The 23,678-nt window shown below is 44.7% G+C and overlaps 1 protein-coding gene across 1 annotated transcript in view; it reads right to left on the bottom strand.

Moving 5' to 3' along the window:
• HUWE1 (HECT, UBA and WWE domain containing E3 ubiquitin protein ligase 1) overlaps positions 1 to 23,678 on the bottom strand; it is a 109,287-nt gene that overhangs the window by 3,108 nt on the left and 82,501 nt on the right. Inside the window, 21 exon segments of the mRNA XM_033201619.1 lie at positions 1 to 73; positions 749 to 1,295; positions 2,449 to 2,551; positions 2,684 to 2,972; positions 3,049 to 3,263; positions 4,093 to 4,223; positions 4,416 to 4,671; positions 6,441 to 6,728; positions 9,189 to 9,234; positions 10,452 to 10,606; positions 10,768 to 10,857; positions 11,151 to 11,329; positions 11,981 to 12,209; positions 13,549 to 13,717; positions 13,903 to 14,036; positions 14,623 to 14,721; positions 15,538 to 15,613; positions 16,363 to 16,511; positions 16,866 to 17,038; positions 20,770 to 20,952; positions 21,698 to 21,909. Of these exon segments, the coding sequence (XP_033057510.1) occupies positions 1 to 73; positions 749 to 1,295; positions 2,449 to 2,551; positions 2,684 to 2,972; positions 3,049 to 3,263; positions 4,093 to 4,223; positions 4,416 to 4,671; positions 6,441 to 6,728; positions 9,189 to 9,234; positions 10,452 to 10,606; positions 10,768 to 10,857; positions 11,151 to 11,329; positions 11,981 to 12,209; positions 13,549 to 13,717; positions 13,903 to 14,036; positions 14,623 to 14,721; positions 15,538 to 15,613; positions 16,363 to 16,511; positions 16,866 to 17,038; positions 20,770 to 20,952; positions 21,698 to 21,909 (3,796 nt within the window).

The raw sequence follows: 23,678 nt of genomic DNA, 5'->3' as shown, positions 1-23,678 counted from the left end.
TACTGCCCCTTTCCCGATCACTCTCACAGTTTGTTTCTTTGGTCCGCTGCTGTGTGAAGTGGCTGGGAAATACCTGCCGGGAAAAGGAGGACAGGCTTGGTCTAGGACGTCTTCACAGAGGATGAGCCTTCCTGATAGGGAAAAGACAACTGGTTCCCAGACTCTCCTTCGGACAATTTTGGTAAATATTGGGGGATATGTCATATAAGAGTTTTATCCAACAGATAGTAAAGCAGCCTAGAGAAATGAATGAGGGCTTTGTAGCAATACAGACTCACGAGCAAACTTTTCCTGAGTTTTAGTCTCTGCACTTATAAAATGGAGAGGATAACTACACTTCCTTGCAAAGTTGTTGGAGATTAAACGACATGATGTATTGCACAGTGCCTGGCACAAGGCAGGCCTTTGATAGATGGCAGCAATGCTTATTATCGAAAGAACACTAAATTCTAGGTCCAGCTCCATCACTTTCTAATTATATGACAAAATGAATAAAATGTTCTGAATCCCAGGTTCTTCATCTGTAAAACAGGAATCATATAGCCCAGTGTTTTGATGATAAGATAATACATAAAAATGGAAAAGAATGAAAAAACCCCAGGAATATATAGGACAATCCCCCAGAAACAATACAGGGCTCAACACTTAAGAGCAAAAAGACATGCTAGCCTGCTTAGTGTTCAACTTTCACCCAGGCTCTTGCTGCCACCCTTCTTCCATCCCCAGGAGTTGGGTTCGAAACCCTCACCTTGGCCAATTGAATGAGTGTGTCCAAAACGTGTCTGCAGACAACAGGAGCAGCTTGGGGGTGGATGTGGACAGTGGAGCCACCACTTGCATGCTTCTCTGTATGTTTACGCCCCCCCGAACGCTGGATCTGAAATATATTAGTCCTGCAGCCTAGGGCTGCATCCATGGATACTGAGAGCCAGGAAAGCTGGTTGGAACTCTTCGACTCCATCTTGTGTAGCAGGTCCAGGGGACGGTTCTCATGGCTACTTGACCCACAGCTCTTGCTCGATTTTTTGCCCTTTTCCTCACTTGTAGTGAGTTTGGGTGTTTCAATGCATAGCTCACTCTCACTGCTGCGCTGCAAGATGGAGAGCAGACTGCGGATGACCCAGTGGCGGGTCTGGGCATGGTAGCAGAGATTTCTCAGTACTCGGTGTAGACGGCTAGTATTGAGCTTTGGCTCATCCACAAAAAGTAGGACCAGGAGACAAGAAAGGGCTTCGTGGTCCAGAAGGAGCCGTCCTCGGAGACGGAGGAGAGTATCTACATTACTGCCAGAAGGCCTGGAAACAGAACATGGTTTTTGGGTAACACTTCAGTGGCTAGAGCTCTGGGATTAGGCATAAGAATGGGAGAGGGGAATGAGCTGGGTATCTCCAAGGAAGCTTGAGAAAGGAGGGTGTCCAGTCCAAGGGCTCTTCATAGTAACAGCTGCCCTCTTGGGTGTCTACTATGTACCACACACTTTACAATGACTGTACATCATCCTTTCAGGGCTGTACAGCTTAGAGAATCAACCCCCACCCCCACCAGCTTTATGATGAGATGGAGTCTCACTCTGTCACCCAGGATGGAGTGCAGTGGCGCGATATCGCCTCACTGCAACCTCCACCCCCCGGGGTTCAAGTGATTCTCGTGCCTCAGCCTCCTGAGTAGCTGGGATTACTAGTGTGTGCCACCATGCCCAACTACTTATTGTATTTTTAGTAGAGATCAGGTTTGCCATGTTGCTTAGGCTGGTCTTGAACACCTGGACTCAAGTGATCCACCTGCCTCAGCCTCCCAAAGTGCTGGGATTATAGGCGTGAGCCACGACACCTGGCCGAGAACCACCCATTTTTGAGATGATAAACAAGAGGCTCAAACAGGTTAAGTGACTTGCCCTACATCACACAGCGACTAAGAAGACGGCAGAGATTCCAGCCCAGGTGTCATCCATAGACTGGTAAACTCTGACTGTACCTAAGTCTAGGAGACAATGCTAGTTTCTGCCTTCTCTAGACTACCAGGAGTTGTGGCCTTATAGGAACCAATCACTCCTTTCACATTTTGCCATGTCAGGCCCACTCTGTTTTAGCTTGGCTAACTCACTCCTCTATACTTCCCTAGCCTAGGTGTTATAAATTCAAGGCAGCTGTTAGTTGTTTTACTACTTGCATGGGAGACAAGTGGTGTTCCTTCTCGTTAAAACCATAGTTAGCACCTGCTGCCAGCCTGCTTTTGTGATTGTGGTCTTCAGCAGCAAGACTAACCAAAAGGTGTAGTTTTCTGAATGGGGAGTCCAAGGATCTGGCTCTCTCACTTATTCAAGGAAATGGCTTAGAGAGACCATCCATCCTGCCTGTCAGGATTTTAGCTTCTCCACCTATAAAGCTAAGGGAGTTGGGCTAGTAGACTTGAGTGGTGATATAGTAAGGTAAAAATAGACAAAGGTACCTGTTATGGCTGCTGCCACCCCCCATCTGGAAGGTGCCACCTCTCTGCACAGCAAGGCGAGTATATTGGACCCCACGGTTGCCACTTAGGCGACTGGTGAAAGCTGGAAGGAAAGAAAAAGAAAACTGAGATTGTGAAGAGGGTGTAAATTGGATACAGGTAATACAAAGGTAAGAAAATACAGCCTCATCTAGCTAAAGCTTTTGAGAGCCCTCCCACTTGCCTCCCTCTGTACCCGGGCTTCGGAGAATAGCAGAGAGTGCGGAGGTGCTACTGTGGCCAAACAGACGCTCATGCATGAGCTGTCGCTGCCGGGCTTCCTGCTCTCGTCTCAGGGCTTGAGCCTCAGCTGCAATGTCAGGTGGCATCACAGCTAACACACTGTCCTCCATATCCTCTAGGACACTACGGCGCAGGTCTGAGGGCAGAGTCTGGATGAAGGTCACAGGGTCCATAGGGGTGTCTGAGCTGGCATTCTGTGCCAGTTCTCGTCGCTGCTGCTCAGCTCTCTGCTGTGCCAGTACCTATGGAGCAGAAGAAGTCAATGAGGGCATCTCTCCTGCCAGGCAGCCTGGCCCCACCACCTTCCCGCTCACATACTTCCTCCTGAATAGCTGGAGGCAGGGCAGCCAGAAACTCAGGGCTCACTTCAGTCACACCAGGATTCCCCACCACTGCAGGCGCTGAGCTATTTGTGGAGGGGGCAGTCCGGGTTGGTGGACGAATGCCTAGCTGGTTCTGTAGAACTTCCCGACGGATGTCATCAGGCAGGGCAGCCAGAAAAGAGGGGTCCACGCCTTCAGGGAGACTGATACCTGAGGGGAGATATAACATGTAAAGGGATTCATGCCTTATTCAATTTTTGAGATGGGGTCTTGGTCTGTTGCCCAGGCTGGAGTGTAGTGGTGCAACCCTTGACTCACTGCAGTGTTGAGCTCCTGGGCTCAAGTCTTCCTGCCTCAGCCTCTTGAGTAGCTGGGACTACAGGCATGCACCAAAATGCCTGGCTAATTTACATATATATTTTCGTACAGACGGGGTCTCCCTGTGTTGCCCAGGCTGGTCTTAAACTCTTGGCTTCAAGTGATCCTCTGACCTCTGCTTCCCAAATTTTCAGGATTACAGGCATGAGCCACCATGCCCAGCCTCTCACACCTCTATTTGTGCCTAATATGTACTTGGAGAAAATAAACCTATGTCACTGCTTGAGGGAAACCAGTGTGTATGTCTTCACTGCTTGCAAGACATGGGACGCAGAGAAGGCCCACCCCACTTTCCCTGGGCTCAGAATAGCTTTTGTTATTTGCTAGACTGCATGCACTGTTACTTACCCTTTATAAATAACCTACCACGCAGATATCATCACCCCCTCGGTATCATTCATGATCACAGAAATTAAATAATGACCCTAGGTTGTAAAAGGTAGAAGTGGCAGAGTGGGGGAATTTGAGTGAGCCAAGATCAGTCTGACTCCTAAGGCTGGACCCATTTCATTATGCCACACCAGCACCCCCCTTATTGTCAGTCCTCCCACATACATGCCCTCCACCTGAATGGAACTGTTTGGCTGGTGGGCATTTCCATGCCAAGGGCCACCAGAAGCCAAAACAATCCCAGGATGACCTGGGCATACATGGAGCTCACCTGCAAGGGGATCTTCTTCTTCACTGCTTGTTGAAGGCAACGGCTCTTCTAGGATTCCTCGGGAATCTGCTCCAGAAATGGCCACGGCAGAATCTCTGGTCGAAGAGCTCTCAGAGGATGCAGGGGGGGAGCTGAGGGAAATCATGCTCAGGTTGTTGTATTATGTCTTCTCGTTTATAAAACAGTCCTACAATACCCCTTTCTCACAGAAACCAGGTTTATCTCCCCAGCATAACAAGCATGTCCATTAGTTGACACGTATGAAATGTGCTTTGAAAGACCCTCTAATATATCCTACCCTTCTTTTGCCCACACATGCTTACCTGTCCTCAGGTGGCTGGGCAGATTCCCCTGACCCATCACTCCTGCCTTGCACTTCCGCCACAGCTGGTGGGGCATCCCCAGGAGTGGAGCTGCCTGCTCTGGGCTGCTCAGAACTGCCAGTTGCTGAAGCATCACCCACAGCCTCCTCTAGGGTACAGGAAGCCAGGCTGCTTGTATCCATAGGAGAGCCTTCCAGCTGACTGCTGACAGCCGTCAGTGCATCAGAATCCTCAGCTCTCTCTGGGGAAAGAGAGGCTAGGAAAAAGTCATAGGGAGAGGTTAGGCTTCTATCTGGAAACGGGGCAAAATGACAGACAAGGTCTGTGATAGGGCTGCTTCCTTAGGGGCATCTCAGCTCAGACTTCTCACTTCTCCCTTGCTATCTCCCTCTCAATCTCACTTTGAGATTTTTAAGATTCAGCTCAAGCCCTTTCTATCAATTCTTGAACATTTACTGTGTTCCAGGCATGCCTGTGAAACATCTTCCCTAGGCAACCCAGGTAAGGGATTTTTTTTTTTTTTTTGGAGATGGGGTCTTGTTCTGTGGCCCAGCTGGAGTGCAGTGGCACAATCTCGGCTCACTACAACCTTCGTCTCCTGGGTTCAAGCAGTTCTCTGCCTCAGTCTCCCTAGTAGCTGGGACTACAGGCACCTGCTACCACGCCCGGCTAATTTTTTGTGTTTTTAGTAGAGATGGGGTTTCACCATCTTGGCCAGGCTGATCTTGAACTCCTGACCTCATGATCCACCTGCCTTGGCCTCCCAAAGTGCTTGGATTACAGGTGTTAGCCACCGTGCCCAGCCTGGGTAAGGGATTTTTTTCACTTTGATTGACTGCAGGCACCACTTGCACGTGTATATCCTATATCCTGTGGTTCTCTAAAGAAACAAGGTTTCAGTAGGGCATGGTGGCTCACGCCTGTAATCCCAGCACTCTGTGAGGCTGAGGCGTGTCGATCACCTGAGGTCAGGAGTTCCAGATCAGCCTGGCCAACATGGCAAAACCTTGTCTCTACTAAAAATACAAAAATCAGCCGGGCATGGTGGCGTGCACCTGTAGTCCCAGTTACTTGGGACGCTGAGGCAGGACAATCACTTGAACTCGGGTGGTGGAGGTTGCAGTGAGACAAGACCACACCACTGCACTCCAGCCTGGGTGACAGAGTGAGACTCTCTCTCAAAAAAAAAAATAAATAAATAAATAAAAATAAAGTAAAATAAAATAAACAAGGTTCCTTGAAAGAAAAAACTGACACCTTAAAGGTCTCTCCAGAGAACTTCACAAGCAAGATGGTATAGAACAGGGATGGCAAGCAGGCATCAATTTATCCTGAATTATGTATTATGTTGAAATACTGCTGAGAAGACTTTTGAGACCCCATTTCAAACCAGTGAGAAATAATGTAATGAGATAAACAGTGTCTGCCAGGAGAATGGGAGAGCTCTAACTGTGGGGTGACACGCTTGCCATCCTGGAAACTGTGAAAGGAGAGTAAGCTTTAAAGTCAGACAGATCTGGATTTTAATTCCAGTTCAACCACTTATAGAGTGACTTGGGTTAATTATTTCATTTCTGAGTTTCAGTTTACTCATGTAAATAACACCATCGATTTTGGAGTTCCCCCCGCCCAATAGAGATGGGGTCTCACTATGTTGCCCAGGCTGGTCTCAAACTCCTGAGCTCAAATGATCCCCCTACCTCGGCCTCCCAAAGTGTTGGGATTATGAGCCACCACGCAAAGCTGGAGAGTTGTTTTCAAATAATAAGCCTGGGGTGATAGCCCAGGAACAGAGTAACTGCCTCAATGAACTGTTGGTATCATCACCAATATCATTAGACATTCAACTATCACTAGTTCAGGACCTCAACTTCACTTAAGAAAGTGAATGTGCAAGATGAGATCTTATTATTTGAGAAGCTGAGCTCCGACTATTTCTCTCAAGCAAGAGAGCAAAGAGAAGCTACAAAGACATCCTTTCTTCCCTCTTGTTCCATCCTTCCCAAATGTTGAAATTCTACTCACTTATAGTGGGAGCTGGGGATAACTCCATCTGAGTTGTTTCTGCTTCCCCACTTGGCCTTGTAGGACCCAATTCCTCTGGCTCTACAGGCATCAATAGCTGTGTAGAGCTGCCCCCTTCTCCAGCTGGGGACTGCAGCTCCTGAGGAACCTCTCCCAAAGCTGGTGGGGTTGGGAGTGTTGGTTGCTGTTGTGAGGATTGCAGAGTGCCAAGGGTCTCCTTGGACTCAGATGTAGCTGCATCAGTTGAAGATGGGGTTGTTGGGTAGCTGTCAGGCATAGGCGTCCCATCTTTCTCGGAAAGAACAACAATAGTGGTTAAGGGGCAACCAGCCAATGATAATGGAGGCCACCCCAATCAGCAAATGTGGCCTGACAAGTATCCCACCCAGCCAGTGATTACCCCCACAATGAAAATGCTCCCCCCTCAAAGATGTTCCCCCACAAAGGAACATCTCTGGTCTGGTATACTAAGGATGAAGGCTAAGGCACAGTGCTATCTCTGTCCCAAGAATGCAAGAACTGGAGCTCTGACTCTGTGGATCCTAAGAATAAAATCCCTTCTGTGACCTCCAGGTGGAAGGGAGAAGATTTCAGGCCATATAGGGCGAGGCTAAATGTCTCTGTAGGTACACAGAAAATCTAACTACCAAAATCCGATTGATCCCCCCACTTCATCTGTTTGGAGCAAGAAATGGTGAGAATTTACTTCAAAACTCTTTTTGTTTTTTATTGGACAGGGTCTCACTGTTGCCCAGGCTGGAGTGTAGTGGCACAATCATGGCTCACTGCAGCCTTCACCTCCTGGGCTCAGGTGATCCTCCCACCTTAGTCTCCCAAGTAGCTGAGACTATAGGCATGTGCCACCACACCTGAATAATTTTTTGTATATTTAGTAGAGACAGGGTCTTGCCATGTTGCCCAGGCTGGTCTCAAACTCCTAAGCTCAAGCAATCCACCTGCCTCAGCCTCCCAAAGTGCTGGGATTACAGGCGTGAGCCACCGCGTCCAGCCTTTCAAAACCCTTTTTTTTTTCTTCTGAGACAGAGTCTTGCTCTGTTGCCCAGGCCGGAGTGCAGTGGCGTGTTATCAGCTCACTGGAGCCTCCGCTTCCTGGGTTCAAGCAATTCTCCTGCCTCAGCCTCCTGAGTAGCTGGGACTACAGGCGAGAGTCACCACGTCTGGCTAATTTTTGTATTTTGAGTAGAGGCGAGTGTTGGCCAGGCTGGTCTCAAACTCCTGACCTCAGGTGATCCTCCCGCCTTGGCCTCCCAAAAGTGCTGGGATTACAGGTATGAACCACTGCGCCCAGCCCAAAATTCTTAAAGTATCCTTTCCATTCCCTTGTGCACGTTCCTGTTCTATTACTAAGAAAATGCACTCATTACACAGTTGAAGAAAAGCAAAATGTTTGAGTTCATGCCCAAAGATAAAATAATTATATGCTCCAATTAATGAAAGACAAGTCACTTTATAATGACATGTGCCTCACCCTAAACACTATCTGTCCACTTCCATGTCTCTTTTCTTCCAGTCCTAATTATCCAAGGAACATCTACAACTTTGTCTGATGGAGGCAACACTGCTAAGGCTAAGTGTGAATATGCCACACACCAGGGAAAGTAGTAAGTTGTATAGTTATCTTCTAATTGGGGCCTAATATCCCTACCCCACAACAATACAACTTACTACCTCACCCTGGCATGAGCAGAATCCTCTAATAAGGGCAGCAGGCAAAAGGCCCTTTTACATGGTGACAGACTCTTTTAAAGATCTTTTGCTAGATTAAGGGTACCAAGGCATCTACCCTACTTCACCGCTTTAAAAAATATTGTGCAGGCTTTAGTACAGTGATTTTCCAACTCCAGTGCCAAAGGAGACAGGTGTAGGGAGGCAGAACAATGTTCTGAGGAAATATGGGTGGAGGAGACATATGATATCACATGACCCAATTGATAGAATCACAAAATGGCTACTGATCATTGTTAAGAAGATCAGAGGGACTAGGGAGCATATGGCAATCATACCACTAAGCCCACAGAGCTACCTTCCCGAATAGCACACTATCCAAGACAATGTTCCTAGACTTTTAGATTCCATGGACCAATAAAATTGAATTAAAAAAAGAACAAAAAGTAGAGACTAATGTAGGGGTTTCCAACTTTTAGTTCAGTCATGTAAGAAAAAACATCCAATCAACATCGTTTAATAAAAATATTTTGATACCACAGAATTAGGAATATAATCTCTAAATACAAAAAGAGTCCTTTAAAGGGAATAAATTCAGCTTTATGAAAAAGGCATTACAGCTCCTTGATTTTGTTGTTTCCACAGAGGACTGGCATTTGAGAACCACTGTCATCAGTTATTCTCATGAAGTGCCACACCATGGTGGTCATCAAAGGACCAGCCACTTCAAAGATGTACATGAACATGCTGTTTCAGAGGAGAGTTGCAGTCAGGAAATAAACAAGACACATGATCTCATTACCCATGTCAGAACGAAGTAGATAATAACCAGAACAAGAACCTGAACAGAGCCAGTCGGAGAAGAAGTGTACCACCGTGGGAAAGACAGTAGACTGTATAGTTATCTCCAAGATGGGGTATGACCCTAAAACTATACAATCTACTACCTCATCCCACAGAGCACCAGTGTCCATCTTCAGCCTATGTGGGCCAGCTACTCGGAACTATCAGGAGAAAGCAACCAATCAATTAGTAAGAAGGGAGAAAGGAAAGGAGAGTTACCTGAGAGATTCTGTTCAGTAGAGTCATTTGTCTTAGATGCAGTACACTGCAAAAAGAAGGGATAGATCAATGTGGAACTTTGCAAGCACCTAAGATAGAGGTCAACTGTAATAGTCACCATCCTCCACCCAGACCATCTAGGAGTTCAGTGATCTAATGGAGAATGCTTTGGCCATGTGACCAAAGGAAGGTGAACATTTCACTGTGCAAATATATGTCCAATTTCTCTATACATACTCAGGTTCAAGAATGGTTTCGGGGTGAGGGGGAAATAAACATGGAAGGAAAGGATAATAAAAACCCCCTTAGGAATGGGCATAATCATGATCACTCTAGCAAGAATTTCTTGGTTTCATCTATGTATTTTTCCCTTCATGGGGCTTATTTTTTATTTTGTCCACTCTAGCCTTTTCAGTCATATGCTAGGTTCACTTATTTTCCATCCTATATCATGTTTGAAACAATGTAACTGTGTATTAGGTAAAAAGTTCTATATAAAGATACTTGTTAGATCAAGCTTGTTATTTTAACTGAACACTTCACTACCCTTATTTTTAATATACCTGATTCCCTAACTGCTGAGTAGGGTATACTGAAGTCTTTCACTCTCAAGTCTTATTTCTTTGTATTTCTATCAGATTTTTCCCCCTTTTATATTAAGTGATACACTGTAATGTATCATTCTATCATCATTTACTCAGACATTTAAAAGACCTCTGTCTGAGGTCCCAGAAGTTTCAGAAAAAAGTAGGTAACTTCCTTCTAAATCAAAATTATATTAGTGATTTTATACATGTGAGCCCTAGAAAAAATGACATGTGGTGACGGGGTTCAGAGTACAACATTTTCTCTGATCTGACACCTAGGCTGATCTTACTCAAATGATGGAATGGGGTCATCTTGGTAAGATTCCCCACACTGGCAGTCCACCGACAGAAATGGAAATGGGCAACCAAGAGCATGGACTTAGACAAGGTTATTCTTCTTGTCTCGATGCTGTCCTTGGCGGTAGAGACTACACAGTGTGACTATTGAGAAGCCATTCTGCCTCTGGCTCGTTTTTCCCAGTGAGACACTAGAGAAATCTCCCCTCTAGGTTTAAACTCTTTCCCCTACAAACCAGGTGAATTTGGAATAAAAAATTTCCCAGGTTCAACATGAACGTTCTAGGATTCTTCAGTGATTCTTGGTGCTATGTGTATGCCAAAACCACATTACGGCAGACATAGTCAAAGATGAATCCTCCCAGCCCTTGGGAATCACCTGTGCACTCTGATCCCTGTTCTCCTTATCTTCTTTGCCTTTATCAGTTATCTTTGTTTCTTCCTCAGCCAGTTGTTTCCTGCGCTTCTCGCGCCTTTCTTCCAGCTCCTCATCCCTCAGGAATTCCAGGTGATTGACAATGGACACTTTAACCACTGTTCCAAAGAGGCAAAAATCAAAGACTGCTCTGGTAGGGTCAGGGAGGAAGCTAAGAGCCAGAGCTTGTAGCCACAGAGAGCCAGGGAAACAACTCTCCATATGCTTGTCTTAGCCCTAGAAGGCTCACTGCTGCCCTGATAACCAAGCTGCCACGCACCTGAAACACAGTCGTGCATGCTCTCAGCATCGAGAACTTTGCATTCTTCTGTCCAGCGGGTCAGGGCTGTGGGGATGCTAGACAGGGTTCCTGTAGGGAGAACAAAGGGGAATGAGATTCTTGGCCTTGTCAAGTATTAACTGATCCACCGATCCAAAAATTGTAGTATTTCCCTAAAAGGATCCAAGGTCTATCACAATGTTTAGCACATAACAAGTACCTAGAGACAATAAAGTTTTTGTTGCCCGTGGCTAAGTCACTGAGTGGTTCTGGCTCCTATAAAATGGGGGTTTTCGATAGGGCAGACACTGTCTTGCTTTTCCTCAACAGGGAAAAAGTAGAATCTGACAAATTCTACCCTCCCTTTCACCACACAAACTTGCCTGCTTGGCTGGTAGCTGTGCTCTGATCATGGAAAAAGTCATCCAGCAGCTCATCATCAGAACGGGCGATGATGTGGACGTCATCATTGCCTACCAAGAGGCGGGCCCGACCCCGGCTTTGTAGGGGAAGGCTGCTGCTCAGCTGAAGGATGTCAGCAGCAGCTGAGGGACCAAGCAACCTGTAGGGTAATGGTGGGTACCATGATCACTGTTAAGTCCAAAGGTGCCCTGCAATCTGCTACCGTGAGATCCTCTTCACGCATCCTCTATTAAATGCAGAACATTATAAACCTTACGATGTGCACACAAGTCTAAGTTTTTTTTCTGAATACCACCCTGGTTTTGTACTTAAGTTGTATATTATTCCATAGTTTCTGGCACCAAGTGGGTGTCAATAAGCTCCCACGTGCCAGGCACTGCATCAGGTCACATTGCCTCCACTACACCCTCTCTGTTGTCTGTACACCACCATTACAACACTTACATGCCTTTCTTTTACTTCTTAAGATTGTTTGTTTCACTACACTCTAAGCCGGAGGGCAGGGCTCTTGTGCCGTCTATATCTAAAGTGTTAAGTGCTTGGCAGGAGACACTTAATAATTGCTAAATACATGCGCAGAACTATTGACATAATTTGGTATTCCCCAAAAGGCTGCACTCCCCAAAAGGTTGCACATGTAATCCACAAAGAAATGGAACAAATATTTTATTTGTGTGTGTGACAAGAACATTAAGTGATGGACTATTTCCCCCAAGGTTAAGACAATGCTGAAGCACAGTGAAAATTCTTACAAGAGCTCCGACGAATCCAACAGATCTCTGTAACTCACCTCTGGAGTATAAGAGGAGGGTTGGGCTGGCGATTCCCAGGGTAGTGAACATGAATGGTGTGGCCAGTATTGGCTGTCAGCTGCCTTAGGGTCCTCTGACTGCGCCCGATGCCCTGGGTGAGACGAGTTGTTGAAGAGCCACTGCCCAGTGTCAGAGAACTGTGGTCTGCATGGCGCACCATCAGTGGATGGGTGGTAGGGATATTTCCTGGGGATGGGGGGATGTCTGCTGCAAGGACAATATGTAAAAGGGTCAGTGTCAAAAAGAAATTTCTTCCATGTTTGTTCAAGCAGAATCATGTCTCCTGGGCCTTACTTCCTCACACGGAAACCTGAGCTTTGTCCTTTCTCCCTCATTCCCACAACTCATCTACAATCACTGACACTACCATAGCTTATGCCATCATCTCTCACTTAGATACTGCAACAGCCTCCTAAATAGTACCTTTTCCCAATCCATTTTCCACACTACAGTCACAGTGATGCTTCTAGGCCCCTCAGATACATGCTGCTCCCTCCACCTTGAAGACTCCTCTCCCGCTTCTTTACCTGCTCTTCTGTTCTTGGCCTAAGATGTCACTTTCTCTGTGAAGCCTGACTTCTACAGATTGGGTTAGATAACTCTTTACCTCTGTGCTCTCTTACCATACTGCAATGTAATGCCTGCTTAGTTATAATTCCTAACAGACCACTCCTATGAGGAACGAGGACTGTTTTCTTCTTTACTGCTGTATCCCTAGTACCTAGGATACAGTATGCACTCCTCAAATATTGTTCAATTTGCTGAATGGACAGAGGCTCAACTCTAAGGGAAACTGATGAAAATCACAAAAATGCAAAGAGAATCATAGACGTTATCTTGAAAGTTATCTAATCCAACCCATTTTTTTCTCAAACTTTTCATTTACAGGTGACAAACTGAGGCTCAAAGAGGTAAGAGATTAATTGGCCAAGATAACAGACCAGAATAGTTCAGTGTTTTCTGCTACATCATGCTTGCGATTTAAGTTGTCAAGACCTGCCCTATCAAGACAGCTTGATTCTAAGAACTTGATTCTAACTTGACGCTAAAAGGGAACTTTGACGCTGATGGGGGAGGAAGAGATTCACTCGTTCTCCCGAAAAGATGCATCCTGGATGAATAGAGTGAGTATGTTCAAATCTGCTCCCTAATGCCAAGCTCAAAGGTGACCATTCAAATCCTCAAGATCTTGTGTTATGGACATAAGGATTATTGATTGCCCTGCCACTGTGGTGTGCACATGGGTGCCTGATGCAGTCAGCCTTGGTCTCATTTTTTTTTTTAATCAAGCAAATCATCAAGTTGTCCAGGCTCTAAAATGGCTGCCTATTTACTGAGGTGAAGGGAACAAAAGCAGCCTCTCACTATTCCTTCTCTTAAGTATACACTAATGAGACAGATGGATTCAGATATCCCTTGCCCCTGGAAGTCAGCATAGGAAAAGAAGTGCTGTCTGTATCAGATCGGTTTGGTCCACTGCTTGGCTTACCCTAGACAAGGGTATAAGAATCAAGAGACAAAACCCAGCTGAGCCCCTGTATCTTACTAGCACTGGAGAACATGTTGTCAAACTCAATGATGAGATCATCCTCCCGGTCAAAGCGCTCAAATCGGACCAAGGGAGAAGCGTTCATATCAGGATAATCCTCATCCAATTCCATCTCAGAGCCATCGTCGTCATCGTCTTCATCTCCCTCTTCACCTTCATCATCCTCCTTAAGGGAAAATAGGAGATGGAGAATTGCTGGAGGTAAGGGTTTTCTGAAGCCTGGTGCCATGGCCACATGTGCACATGAGGGAGGGAGACGCTGAGGCTAGCAACCCAGACTGTTGGTTTTCTGCAGCTCTATGTTCCATGGAAGAGGTCATCTGAACCAACCCAAACGCAGTCCCCCCTCACCTGATCATCTTCCTCATCTTCCTCCTCCTCCTCCTCTTCATCCTGACTATCATCCTCATCCTCGTTACTGCCACTGCTGTCCTCTTCCTGAGTGTGCTCCTCCTCATCCTCAGGGTCCAGGATATTCATGGAATCTAAAACAAAGGGAGCACATTGGAGGACTAAACTGAGTAGCTAGAAAATAGGCTACTGTGCAGGCCAGCAGGCTGAGTGGTAAGGTGATGGGATATCTGACTCTACGAGAGGAAGAACCAGATCTGGGGTGATGTACAGACTTACTGAGCCAGACCCGATTTCCTGAGAGTGCCAATCAATGCATCAACACACTGAGCAGGGTGGCTGAATGTGGAGGCTGGCTAGAGGGTGGTGCTTGAGGAGCCATGGTCTAGGACTTGGCCAAGTCTGCTGGTGCCCCCTTGCCTTTTCAGCCCTACTTTGCTATTGACTATATCCTGTTGGCAAGAGGGAACCTGCAGCGATGATAGCAGGCGGGTGAGAAGAAAGCGAACCAAGTAAGAAGTGGCAAACTTTGGGCAAGCAGTAGTAACATGTTATTTGAAAAACTGGCTGAGGATAAAGTGGATGGTGTATGTCAGCGCATGCAGACAGATGCTTCCTTATTCTGCACATGTGGGCAGCTGCCTCCAGGAAATCCCTAGTGTAGTGTCTGTCAGACGTGCAGGGCAAGAAGGGAGGCCTTTCTGGCCTCGGCACTCTCACCTTCTCGGTTGGCCTGCAAGGTGGAAGCTTGGCTGAGGTTGGAAGGAGCTTCATCCATCAGCACGTCCTCTTGTGATTCATCCTCTCCACTTCTGCTCACTGAAGGTTACAGAGCAGAGCCTTCACTGAACAACAGAGGACTTCCCTTTCCAGACTGGGTGCGTCTAAAGTAGCTATGTACACCTAGCAGATATCCATTTTTTTTTGGATGAGGGAGAAGACCTGGATTGTCTGCTGTCAGCTAGCTAGGTGAGCTTGGCCAGTCACTTTACCTGTCAGAGTCTCAGTTTCCTCATCTGTAAAACGGGATGATTACATCTGCCCTGCCAATCCCACTAATTGTGAAACCACAGAGGATACTGGGTGTGAAAAAGCTTTGTAAAACTTAAGAATACATGTCTACTTCCATTTATCCTTTGATTTCCTTGATCAACAAAGTAAAAACAAGTAACACATACACCCTCAGAGCCAGGTGACAGTAGGGTACCTTTGCCATTTTCCCTCTGAGATTTACAAAGGGCCACCCTCAGGGAATGATCATTCTTTTTACACTACTGAGACTCAGGGGCAGAAAGCCCCTGGACTTCATTGAAGAACTGAAAGGAAGCGCTTTCTCACCCTACAGCCTCCTCTAGGCCTCCATGAATAAACACTCTTTTGATGTGCTTGATGTATCATCTGTATCAATGGCCACTCCCACCACCTCCCCCACACAGGCAACACTTCAGACTGCCACAGGCCTGAAGATGTCTTGTGAATTTCTCATCTGTAAGACTGTCAACATCAAGACAAGCAGCGATCTAGGCTGGCTATGAGCCCTTAGGCAGAGCTGAGCAAGCAGATGATGAGAAAAAGGGTCCTCCCAAGAGAGACTGAGGCAAAGGAAGAGGCTATACTCAGTTCTGGGGCTCTCACCTATAATTGTACTGTTCCCAGATCCGCCATCCCTCTCAAGCAACTCATCTATCAGGTCCTCCAGCTCATTCTCAACCTGGAGAGAAATAGAACATATATATGGATGCACACAAGTCTATCATTGTGCTAGCACTGAAACCCTAAAAAAGGCCAGCAAAGGAGCATACATTTCTAGGATAACATGTGACAGAGGATGTTACATGAAACCACACATTCGGTGCTAATTAGCACAGAAACTACCACGTGCTGCCAATCCACAATCAGACTGTCCTTCAAATGGGTCCATCCCAGTTATCTGATACTGGGTTGTCTTTATACTGTCCAGGAAGACATAATAGATCTCTTCAAAGCCAGCAGCTTAGGACCACAGCCCAATTTCTTACCCAATGCTACCAGCTCCAGAAATTACAATGCTTTCCTTTAGGGTCTTTAGAAGACTGCTGTTTTAATGCCCCAGCAAGAGCTGGTGCTATAGGTATAAGGTGGTGTTAAGGAGCTTCCATTAATAACCAGAGCCAAAGTAAATCAAAGACCCTGGGCCCAATGGTCTCAGGCCAGCTTTCTACTTCAACATTTCACCTGTGCCTGTTTTCTGGTTGGGATCGTCATCATTTCATAGCACATGGCATCCTGACCCTGCCCCCACCCCTCTTTTAATACAATACAAACACATTTACTGAGCATCTACTAAGCATATCACCCATGATCCTCTGCAAAGCAGCCAGCATTGAGGCAAGGATCTAAAGTACTCACCCACCCACACCACCTGGCAAGGGTTTGATTCAGCACCGCAACAGGGAAATGCTGGGTGATCTGCCTCCCTACCTGCATCTCTTGTGAACTGAGCACCTCAGGCTGCCCAGCAATCACCACTGAGTCGGTTTCAGCCTCCCCATCCATGATATCCCCATCTGCCACCTCTGTCTGAGTGACATCATGATCCTCCTCCTGCACTTCTGCTTCCCCAGGCTCGCCTGAAACAATCAACCAACCAGCAAAATAATCAAAGAGTGCCTATGTGCTGGGCACCACAAGGCAAGCGCAAAGACAATAAGGTCCCTTCCTTGGGCAAGTTTACAAGTTCTCAGAGAATAAACGAATGGGTGACAAAGGAAAAGACAAGGCTACGTGTGAGGATAGCCAAACAAGGCTGCATTTTGAAGGAATTCTTTGTGGGGCAGATTCCCACGCCACTATGACAGATCTCTGGAAGGCCAGCAAGTTCCCAGGGAAACACCACCAAGCCAGAACAGTTTTGTGATCCCAGGCCCATAAAGCAACTACTCCCACCCCTCCAGCTCTCCAGTCCATTGGCTCTGATTCCCTACCTGGGTCCTGCTGGTTGCTATTGGAATCTTGAGAGGCTCCTTGGGCATCCTGCTCAGACTTGTTCTTGCTAGAAGCACTCTTACTGCCAAAAAGGCTACTGGGCTGGTTCACAATCCGGGAAAGTGTTTCCAAAGGCTTCAGAGCAGCATTGACTGTGTTGGCCATGTTGGGACTGAGATAAGGAAAGATAAAGAGATGGACTGAGCACAGAAATACTAGGTATCTATCTTCTAAGTGACACTAAGCTTCTTACAATGGAATCTACTAAGAGAAAAGGGGCAAAAGGTCATACAACTAACCTTCTACTTTTGTTTAGAAAAAAAGAAATCTGACTTAAATGTCTTCAAGGGACCCACCCTAAAAGCAAGAGTTAAATCAATGCCATATTTCACGGGGCCATGGAAAGCACATAAGTAACAAATTCTTGACTGGAAGTCAGAATGTATTCTGGATGACCACATGCAAGCAAGGCACTTCTCAGATGTACTCAAGATTTTTTTGTTGTTTGTTTTTTAAACCATCAGCATTTAGTCCCCAACCCTAAGAGCTCAAAGGAAGGAACCTGATAAAAGTTCTTTCTTTCTTTTATTTGGAGACAGGGTCTCGCTGTGTCACCCAGGCTGGAGTGCAGTGGCATGACCTCGGCTCACTGCAACCTCCACCTCCCAGGCTCAAGTGATCCTCCCACCTCAGGTTCCCAAGTCGCTGGACTACAGGCGTGAGCCACCATGCCCACCTAATTTTTCTATTTTTTTGTAGAGATGGGGTTTCGTCATGTTGCTCATGCTGGTCTCGAACTCATGAGCTCAGGCAACCTGCCCTCCTCGCTCAGCTGATAACAGTTTGAAGTTCTGTGAATTTCAAATTACACTCTGTAGGGCTTCCTAGAGTTCAATAAAAGTACAACGGGCTGCAGTTGAAGGTGTGGTGTGATTTCTAAGTGTAATAAGGTGTGTGAGACCAACTAGGTGCCGACTAAAACAAGAGCAGCTCTGCTTTTATCTGCTTTATGTGTGCATTTATGTGTGAGCCTATGTATGTATGTGTGTGTGTATGTGTGTGTGTGTGTGTGTACCCACTAGTACCAAGATAGCAGTCTCTGATACCATATCACACTAAAAGTAACCAAGACTCATCAGAACAAGTGATCCCAGGAATAGGGCAAGGAAGGTATATTGTGCCAAAAAGCTTTCAAAAATTAATGGGACAGCTGCGTGTGATGGCTCACACCTGTAATCCCAGCACTGTGGGAGGCTGAGATGGGAGGATTGCTTGAGCCTAGCCTGAGCAACATAGTGACACCGTTTCTATTAAGAGGAAAAACAACACAGAAATGGGGAGAAAAAATTAATGGGATCATTACCACAGGCCCAGTGAGTATCAAAAAGAATAATGATAGTAATGGAATTATTCATTACAAAGTGGAAATCTAACAGAAACCACCCTCCCACCTTAGCCTCCCAAGTAGCTGGGACTACAGACGTACACGACCAGCTAATTATTGTATTTTTTGCAGAGACAGGGTCCCACTATGATGCCCAGGTTGGCCTCGAACTCCTAGGTTCAAGTGATCTACCAGCCTCAGCTGTGATCAAATTAGGCATCACAAGTAATGGGACCAAGTAGTATTTACCTGTCTCCTGAAGTGATGTGAGAAGGGCAAATATCACCCATGTAGTATTTTTGCCAAAAATGTTTAACCTGACCCTAACCATTAAGGGAGCAATTACACCAATGTAGACTGTGAGATATTCTATAAGACATCAAGCCTGGATTCATCAAAACAGGAAAATGTCATAAAAAAGAAAAGAAAAATGTGACAACCAAATGCAACATGTGATAACTCACTGAAGCCTGGATCAAAACACTCTCCCCCAGAGTACAAGACATAATTGAAATAACTGGGAGTATGTCAATATAAAATTATATAAATTTAGTATTATTATATTATTGGTAAATTTCTTGGAAATGACAATGGAACTGTAGCCATATAAGGGAATGTCTGTTGTTAGGAGACAGATGATTAAGTACTCAGGTAAAGTTTTATACTGTTTGCAACTAATTTCAAATGATTCAGCTCCTGAAAGGACAGAAAGGGAAGAAATAAAGCAAAATGTTCAGCAGTGGTCAATCTAGCTAGACACATGGTGTTCATTACAGTACTGTGAGTTTGAGATTTATAAATGTTTCAAAAAATTGATAGGTTTGTAGCAATAGGACAATTAAGTCATCTTGAAGGGGTCACATACGTCCAAGGTATAATAATTTGAGCATGAAAAAGTGACTGCAGTGATCCAAATAAATTCAATCACCAGTTTAAAAACAAAACAAGGCCGGGCGCGGTGGCTCAAGCCTGTAATCCCAGCACTTTGGGAGGCCGAGACGGGTGGATCATGAGGTCAGGAGATCGAGACCATCCTGGTCTACACGGTGAAACCCCGTCTCTACTAAAAAATACAAAAAACTAGCCGGGCGAGATGGCGGGCGCCTGTAGTCCCAGCTACTCGGGAGGCTGAGGCAGGAGAATGGCGTAAACCCAGGAGGCGGAGCTTGCAGTGAGCGGAGATCGCGCCACTGCACTCCAGCCTGGGCGACAGAGCGAGACTCCGTCTCAAAAAAAAAAATAAAAAATAAAAAATAAAAAATAAAAACAAAACAAAAAAAAAACAATGAAAAGTTGAGTCCATAATATGACTTAAAAAATAGAAAGCCAGAAAATAACCTACATTTGAATCTCAAATGTAAATAGAAAAAAATTAAGAAATTAAGTTTTTATACTGCCTAATAGAATTTGTATTTTAGCACAACCAGACATTCCCTTTGGGGCTAACAGAAAAATGCCAGTTAATCATGTATTCGAAATGAGAAATTAGTAAGCTGTTATTCATAGCCTCAAATAACTGACCCAGGCAAGAATTATCAACTGATGTTAAGGCTATTATTTAGGTATATGATTGATAGTGCAGACATCTGTAAAGTGCCAAAATAACAACAGAGATGACTTTCTATTAAGAAAAAAAGTGCAATTACCATGGGAGATGTGTCTCCCATGATACAATATGAGCTATACATCACCTAGGCTACACATTTCAGCCCAAAATGTTTAAACTGCTTCAATAAGCCTCTAAAGCCTCTAGATCTAACTAGAAGTTTACAGAAAATAACAGGAAGTAAAGGATCAAGTTAAACTACACTGCAAGGAAGCAACTGCACCAATTTAGAAGGCAAAAACATGATCGCTTCAACAAGCTAGAATCATGAAAAACAAAAACAAAGATCGAAATAATTTAAAAAAAAATTTGTATTAGAATAAGAGAGATTCAGAAGACATAGCCAGATGTAAAACAAGTCCTTAATTGGATTCTGGTTTGGAGAAAAATGCTTAATTATGGATTTGGGCATTAGGTAGGATGAAATTTATTTTCATAGCAAAGAAGTGATCGGTAACTGAAAATAAAAACGAAAATGCCCCAAATTTCCCCCAACACAACAACATGTATCATATAATATCATTTTAGTAAAAAATACATTATTTATGCATACAAAGAAAAACACTGAATAATAAAACCAATAACGTCATTATGGTATCTGGGTGGTAGGAATACTTCTTATTTTTACTCATCTGTATTTCTTATAATACACATATAATCTAATAAGTGGTTATTTTTCATTAAAATGGGGGAAGCTTGAAAAAAAAAAAAAAATCACTCTAATAGTTCAACTCTCGAGTTTATAGCAAGTAAGAATCAAGGCTTTAAGAAAGACAAGTGCTAAAAGCCACAATAAGAAAGAGTCGGGTCTCCCACTTGTACCCAGAGTTTTCGCACCACACCAGCTACCTCCACATCCTTCACATAGTGAGGCTGAAGAGAAGGAAAGCCTGGGGCTGGGGCATGATTTTACCTGGACAAGTCTAAGCTGTGAGGTACTCTAGCCAGGTCATTAACCAGTCCCTTCTTCAGGAAGAGCCGAATGATGTTGTTCATGCCATTGTGCTGGGTCTTCGCTGTGGCACTGCTGTAGAAGCTGGAGGTGGAGGGGCAGGACTCCATGATAGTACTGATGATACACATTACTGCCTGAAGCCTGGGAGAGAAGTTTGACATCTCTATCATACGAATATAGCCATTTCTCAGGCCAAGTCTTTACAAAATAGCCTCAGATAACCCTCCTGTAACTTTTGTGCTTCCTTCTGGAAATAACATCTAAACAAACAGGTGAAAACACACTCCCTAGGTGATAGCATTCATTTTCTCTTTTTTAGACAGGGTCTCACTCTGTAGCCCAGGGTGGAGTACAGTGGCGAAATCTTGGCTCACTGCAACCTCCGACTCCTGGGCTAAAGTGACACTTCCACCTCAGCCTCCCAAGTAGCTGGGACTACGGGCAGGTGCTACTATGCCCAGCTAATTTTTTGTAGAGATGGGGTTTCGCCATGTTGCCCAGGCTGGTCTTCAACTCCTACTCCTGGGCTCAAGCAATCCACCAGCCTCGGCCTCCCAAAGTGCTGGGATTACAGACGTGAGCCACCGCGCTCAGCCCCCATTTTAAATAAAATTTAAAATATAAGATCAAATAACCTGCTCAACTTCCTTGAAGACCCTAAAAATCCACTTAACATTTCCCTTTATTTTCTCTATGTTTACCCACTTACTCTAATGGTAATCAGTGCTCTGGGTATTTTCAAGCACCAGAACTATTTGAGTGGACCAGAGAGTGTATGATGCCAGTATGACAAGAAGTTTTGTCCAAATGCAAAACCACCCATGGACTAAGAAAAGAGTAAGGGGATGTTCTTGGCTATTAGCCCTGGATCAGGTACGAATCTTACCTGGCATGCTTCTCTGTACTCTCAGCCATAGCCAGTGCCCGTCCCAGGGCTGCTTTTACTTCATTCACTAGGGCCACCTGGGCATCTGTGCCACTCCCTGCTGCAGCCAGGCTTGCGAGGAACAGGCGGGCCAGGGCAGGGGTGTCCTTGTCTTCTGCATTCTGGGTATGTGGGAGCAGGTGGTCCAGAACAAAAGCCAGCACACTGCAGTCCTGAAAAGTCATGAATCATGACATTTACTTACAAGCACAATTATGCCATATCATTTGCACAGGACCAAAGATACACACACACAATATTTCCTTAAGTCACCCAATGAGTGATTATTATGTCCACTTTATACATGAAGAAGCCAAGGCTCAAAGATACAAGCAAGTAAGGAGTAAACCTGGATTTTAGAAAACTTCCAAACGCCACCCATTTCCCACTACACGCTTATACATTGTTATGTAGATGTCATGTATTTTTAAAACCATTTTTAAAAAACTTTATTTTTATTAAAATGTTTTTAAGGAGATGAGGTCTCGCTAAATTGCCCAGGCCAGAGTACAGTGGCTATTCACAGGCATGATCATCGCACACCACAGCCTCAAACTCCTGGGAGTTTGTTCTCACACCTCAGCCTCCCAAGTAGCTGAGACTACATGTATGTGCTATTGCACCTATCTTAAAATATTTTTACATGTGTTATTTAATAGAACTACTTACAGCAAATCTATAAATAGGTAAATATTTTCTCATCTGATAAGCAGTAATCTGAAGCCCCCTAAAAAAGTGGCTTGCACAAAAGAATTTAGTCAAGGGCTGAGGACTCAAACCTTGATTCCTAATTAAGTGGTATAAACCCTTCAGTGCTCAATTAAATTGAAATTATTTACTGACACAATGTGCCTAGGACCCTGTGCTACAATAGAAGCTGGTAAGAGCTGAGCAAGAGACAGCAAAGTCACAGAAACTAATATGCAAAAATATTTAATGCAAGGTTATTTAAAATAACGAAAGAGGCTCAATAGAGGAAGGAAATTAAGTCAGACTCTTCTTTTTTCTCTAACTATAATTCCTGCCTAGACAATTCCGTATCTTAGAAACAAATTCTGTTGTCATTCAAGCAAATTTTGGATGAAAATACACTGAATATTTTGGAAACTAGATAGGTAACAGTTGCACAACACTGTGAATGTACTAAATGCCACTCAATAGTACACTTTAAATGTTTGATTTGTAACTTTTACCTCAATAAAGAAAATGTAATATAACTTTTACCTCAATAAAGAAAATGCATTGAATAATTCGAGTCTGGGAAACTGAATAGAGTGACCTTGTTAAAACAAAACAATTAGAAATAACCATTAATTTCCCAGTGGTGAATACATATAAAGTTAAAACTGTTTTCTGAATAACCACATAGAAAGGACTTAGCTTTGGAATCACAGCCCTAGCTTCCAATTTTAGCTCTGCTACTCTGTAGTATGGTCCCAGGCAAGTTACTCTCCTCTATTAAAGAGATCAGTATCAACAACCTTGCAGTGTGGAGGTGAGGATTAACAATAGTATTATAAAGCACTTACCAGTACCCAGTACTAGTAGGTCACTGGACACATATTAGGCATATACTTAATAAATTTGTAATTAAATGTCTTAATCCACAGGTAATGCTGTTATACATTATGAATACAAATGGCATAAATGAGTTAAAGCTTTGGAATAAAGCCTGGCTAGGTGTGATGGCTCATGCCTGTAATCCTAGCACTTTGGGAGGCTGAGGCGGGAGGATGACTTGAGGCCAGAAGTTTGAGACCAGCCTGTGCAATATAGCAAGATCTCAAAAAATAAAATTAGCTGGGCGTGGTAGCATGTACCTATAGGTCCCAGCTACTTGAGAGGCTAAGGTGGGAGGATCACTTGAGCCTAGGAATTCAACGTTGCAGTGAGCTATGATTGTACCACTGCATTCTAGCCTGGGAGACAAAGAGAGACTCTC

This window comes from Trachypithecus francoisi, unplaced genomic scaffold (assembly GCF_009764315.1).
Source record: "Trachypithecus francoisi isolate TF-2019V2 unplaced genomic scaffold, Tfra_2.0 Lachesis_group6, whole genome shotgun sequence".
Taxonomy (NCBI): domain Eukaryota; kingdom Metazoa; phylum Chordata; class Mammalia; order Primates; family Cercopithecidae; genus Trachypithecus; species Trachypithecus francoisi.
This window is presented reverse-complemented; position numbering and strand designations above follow the sequence as displayed.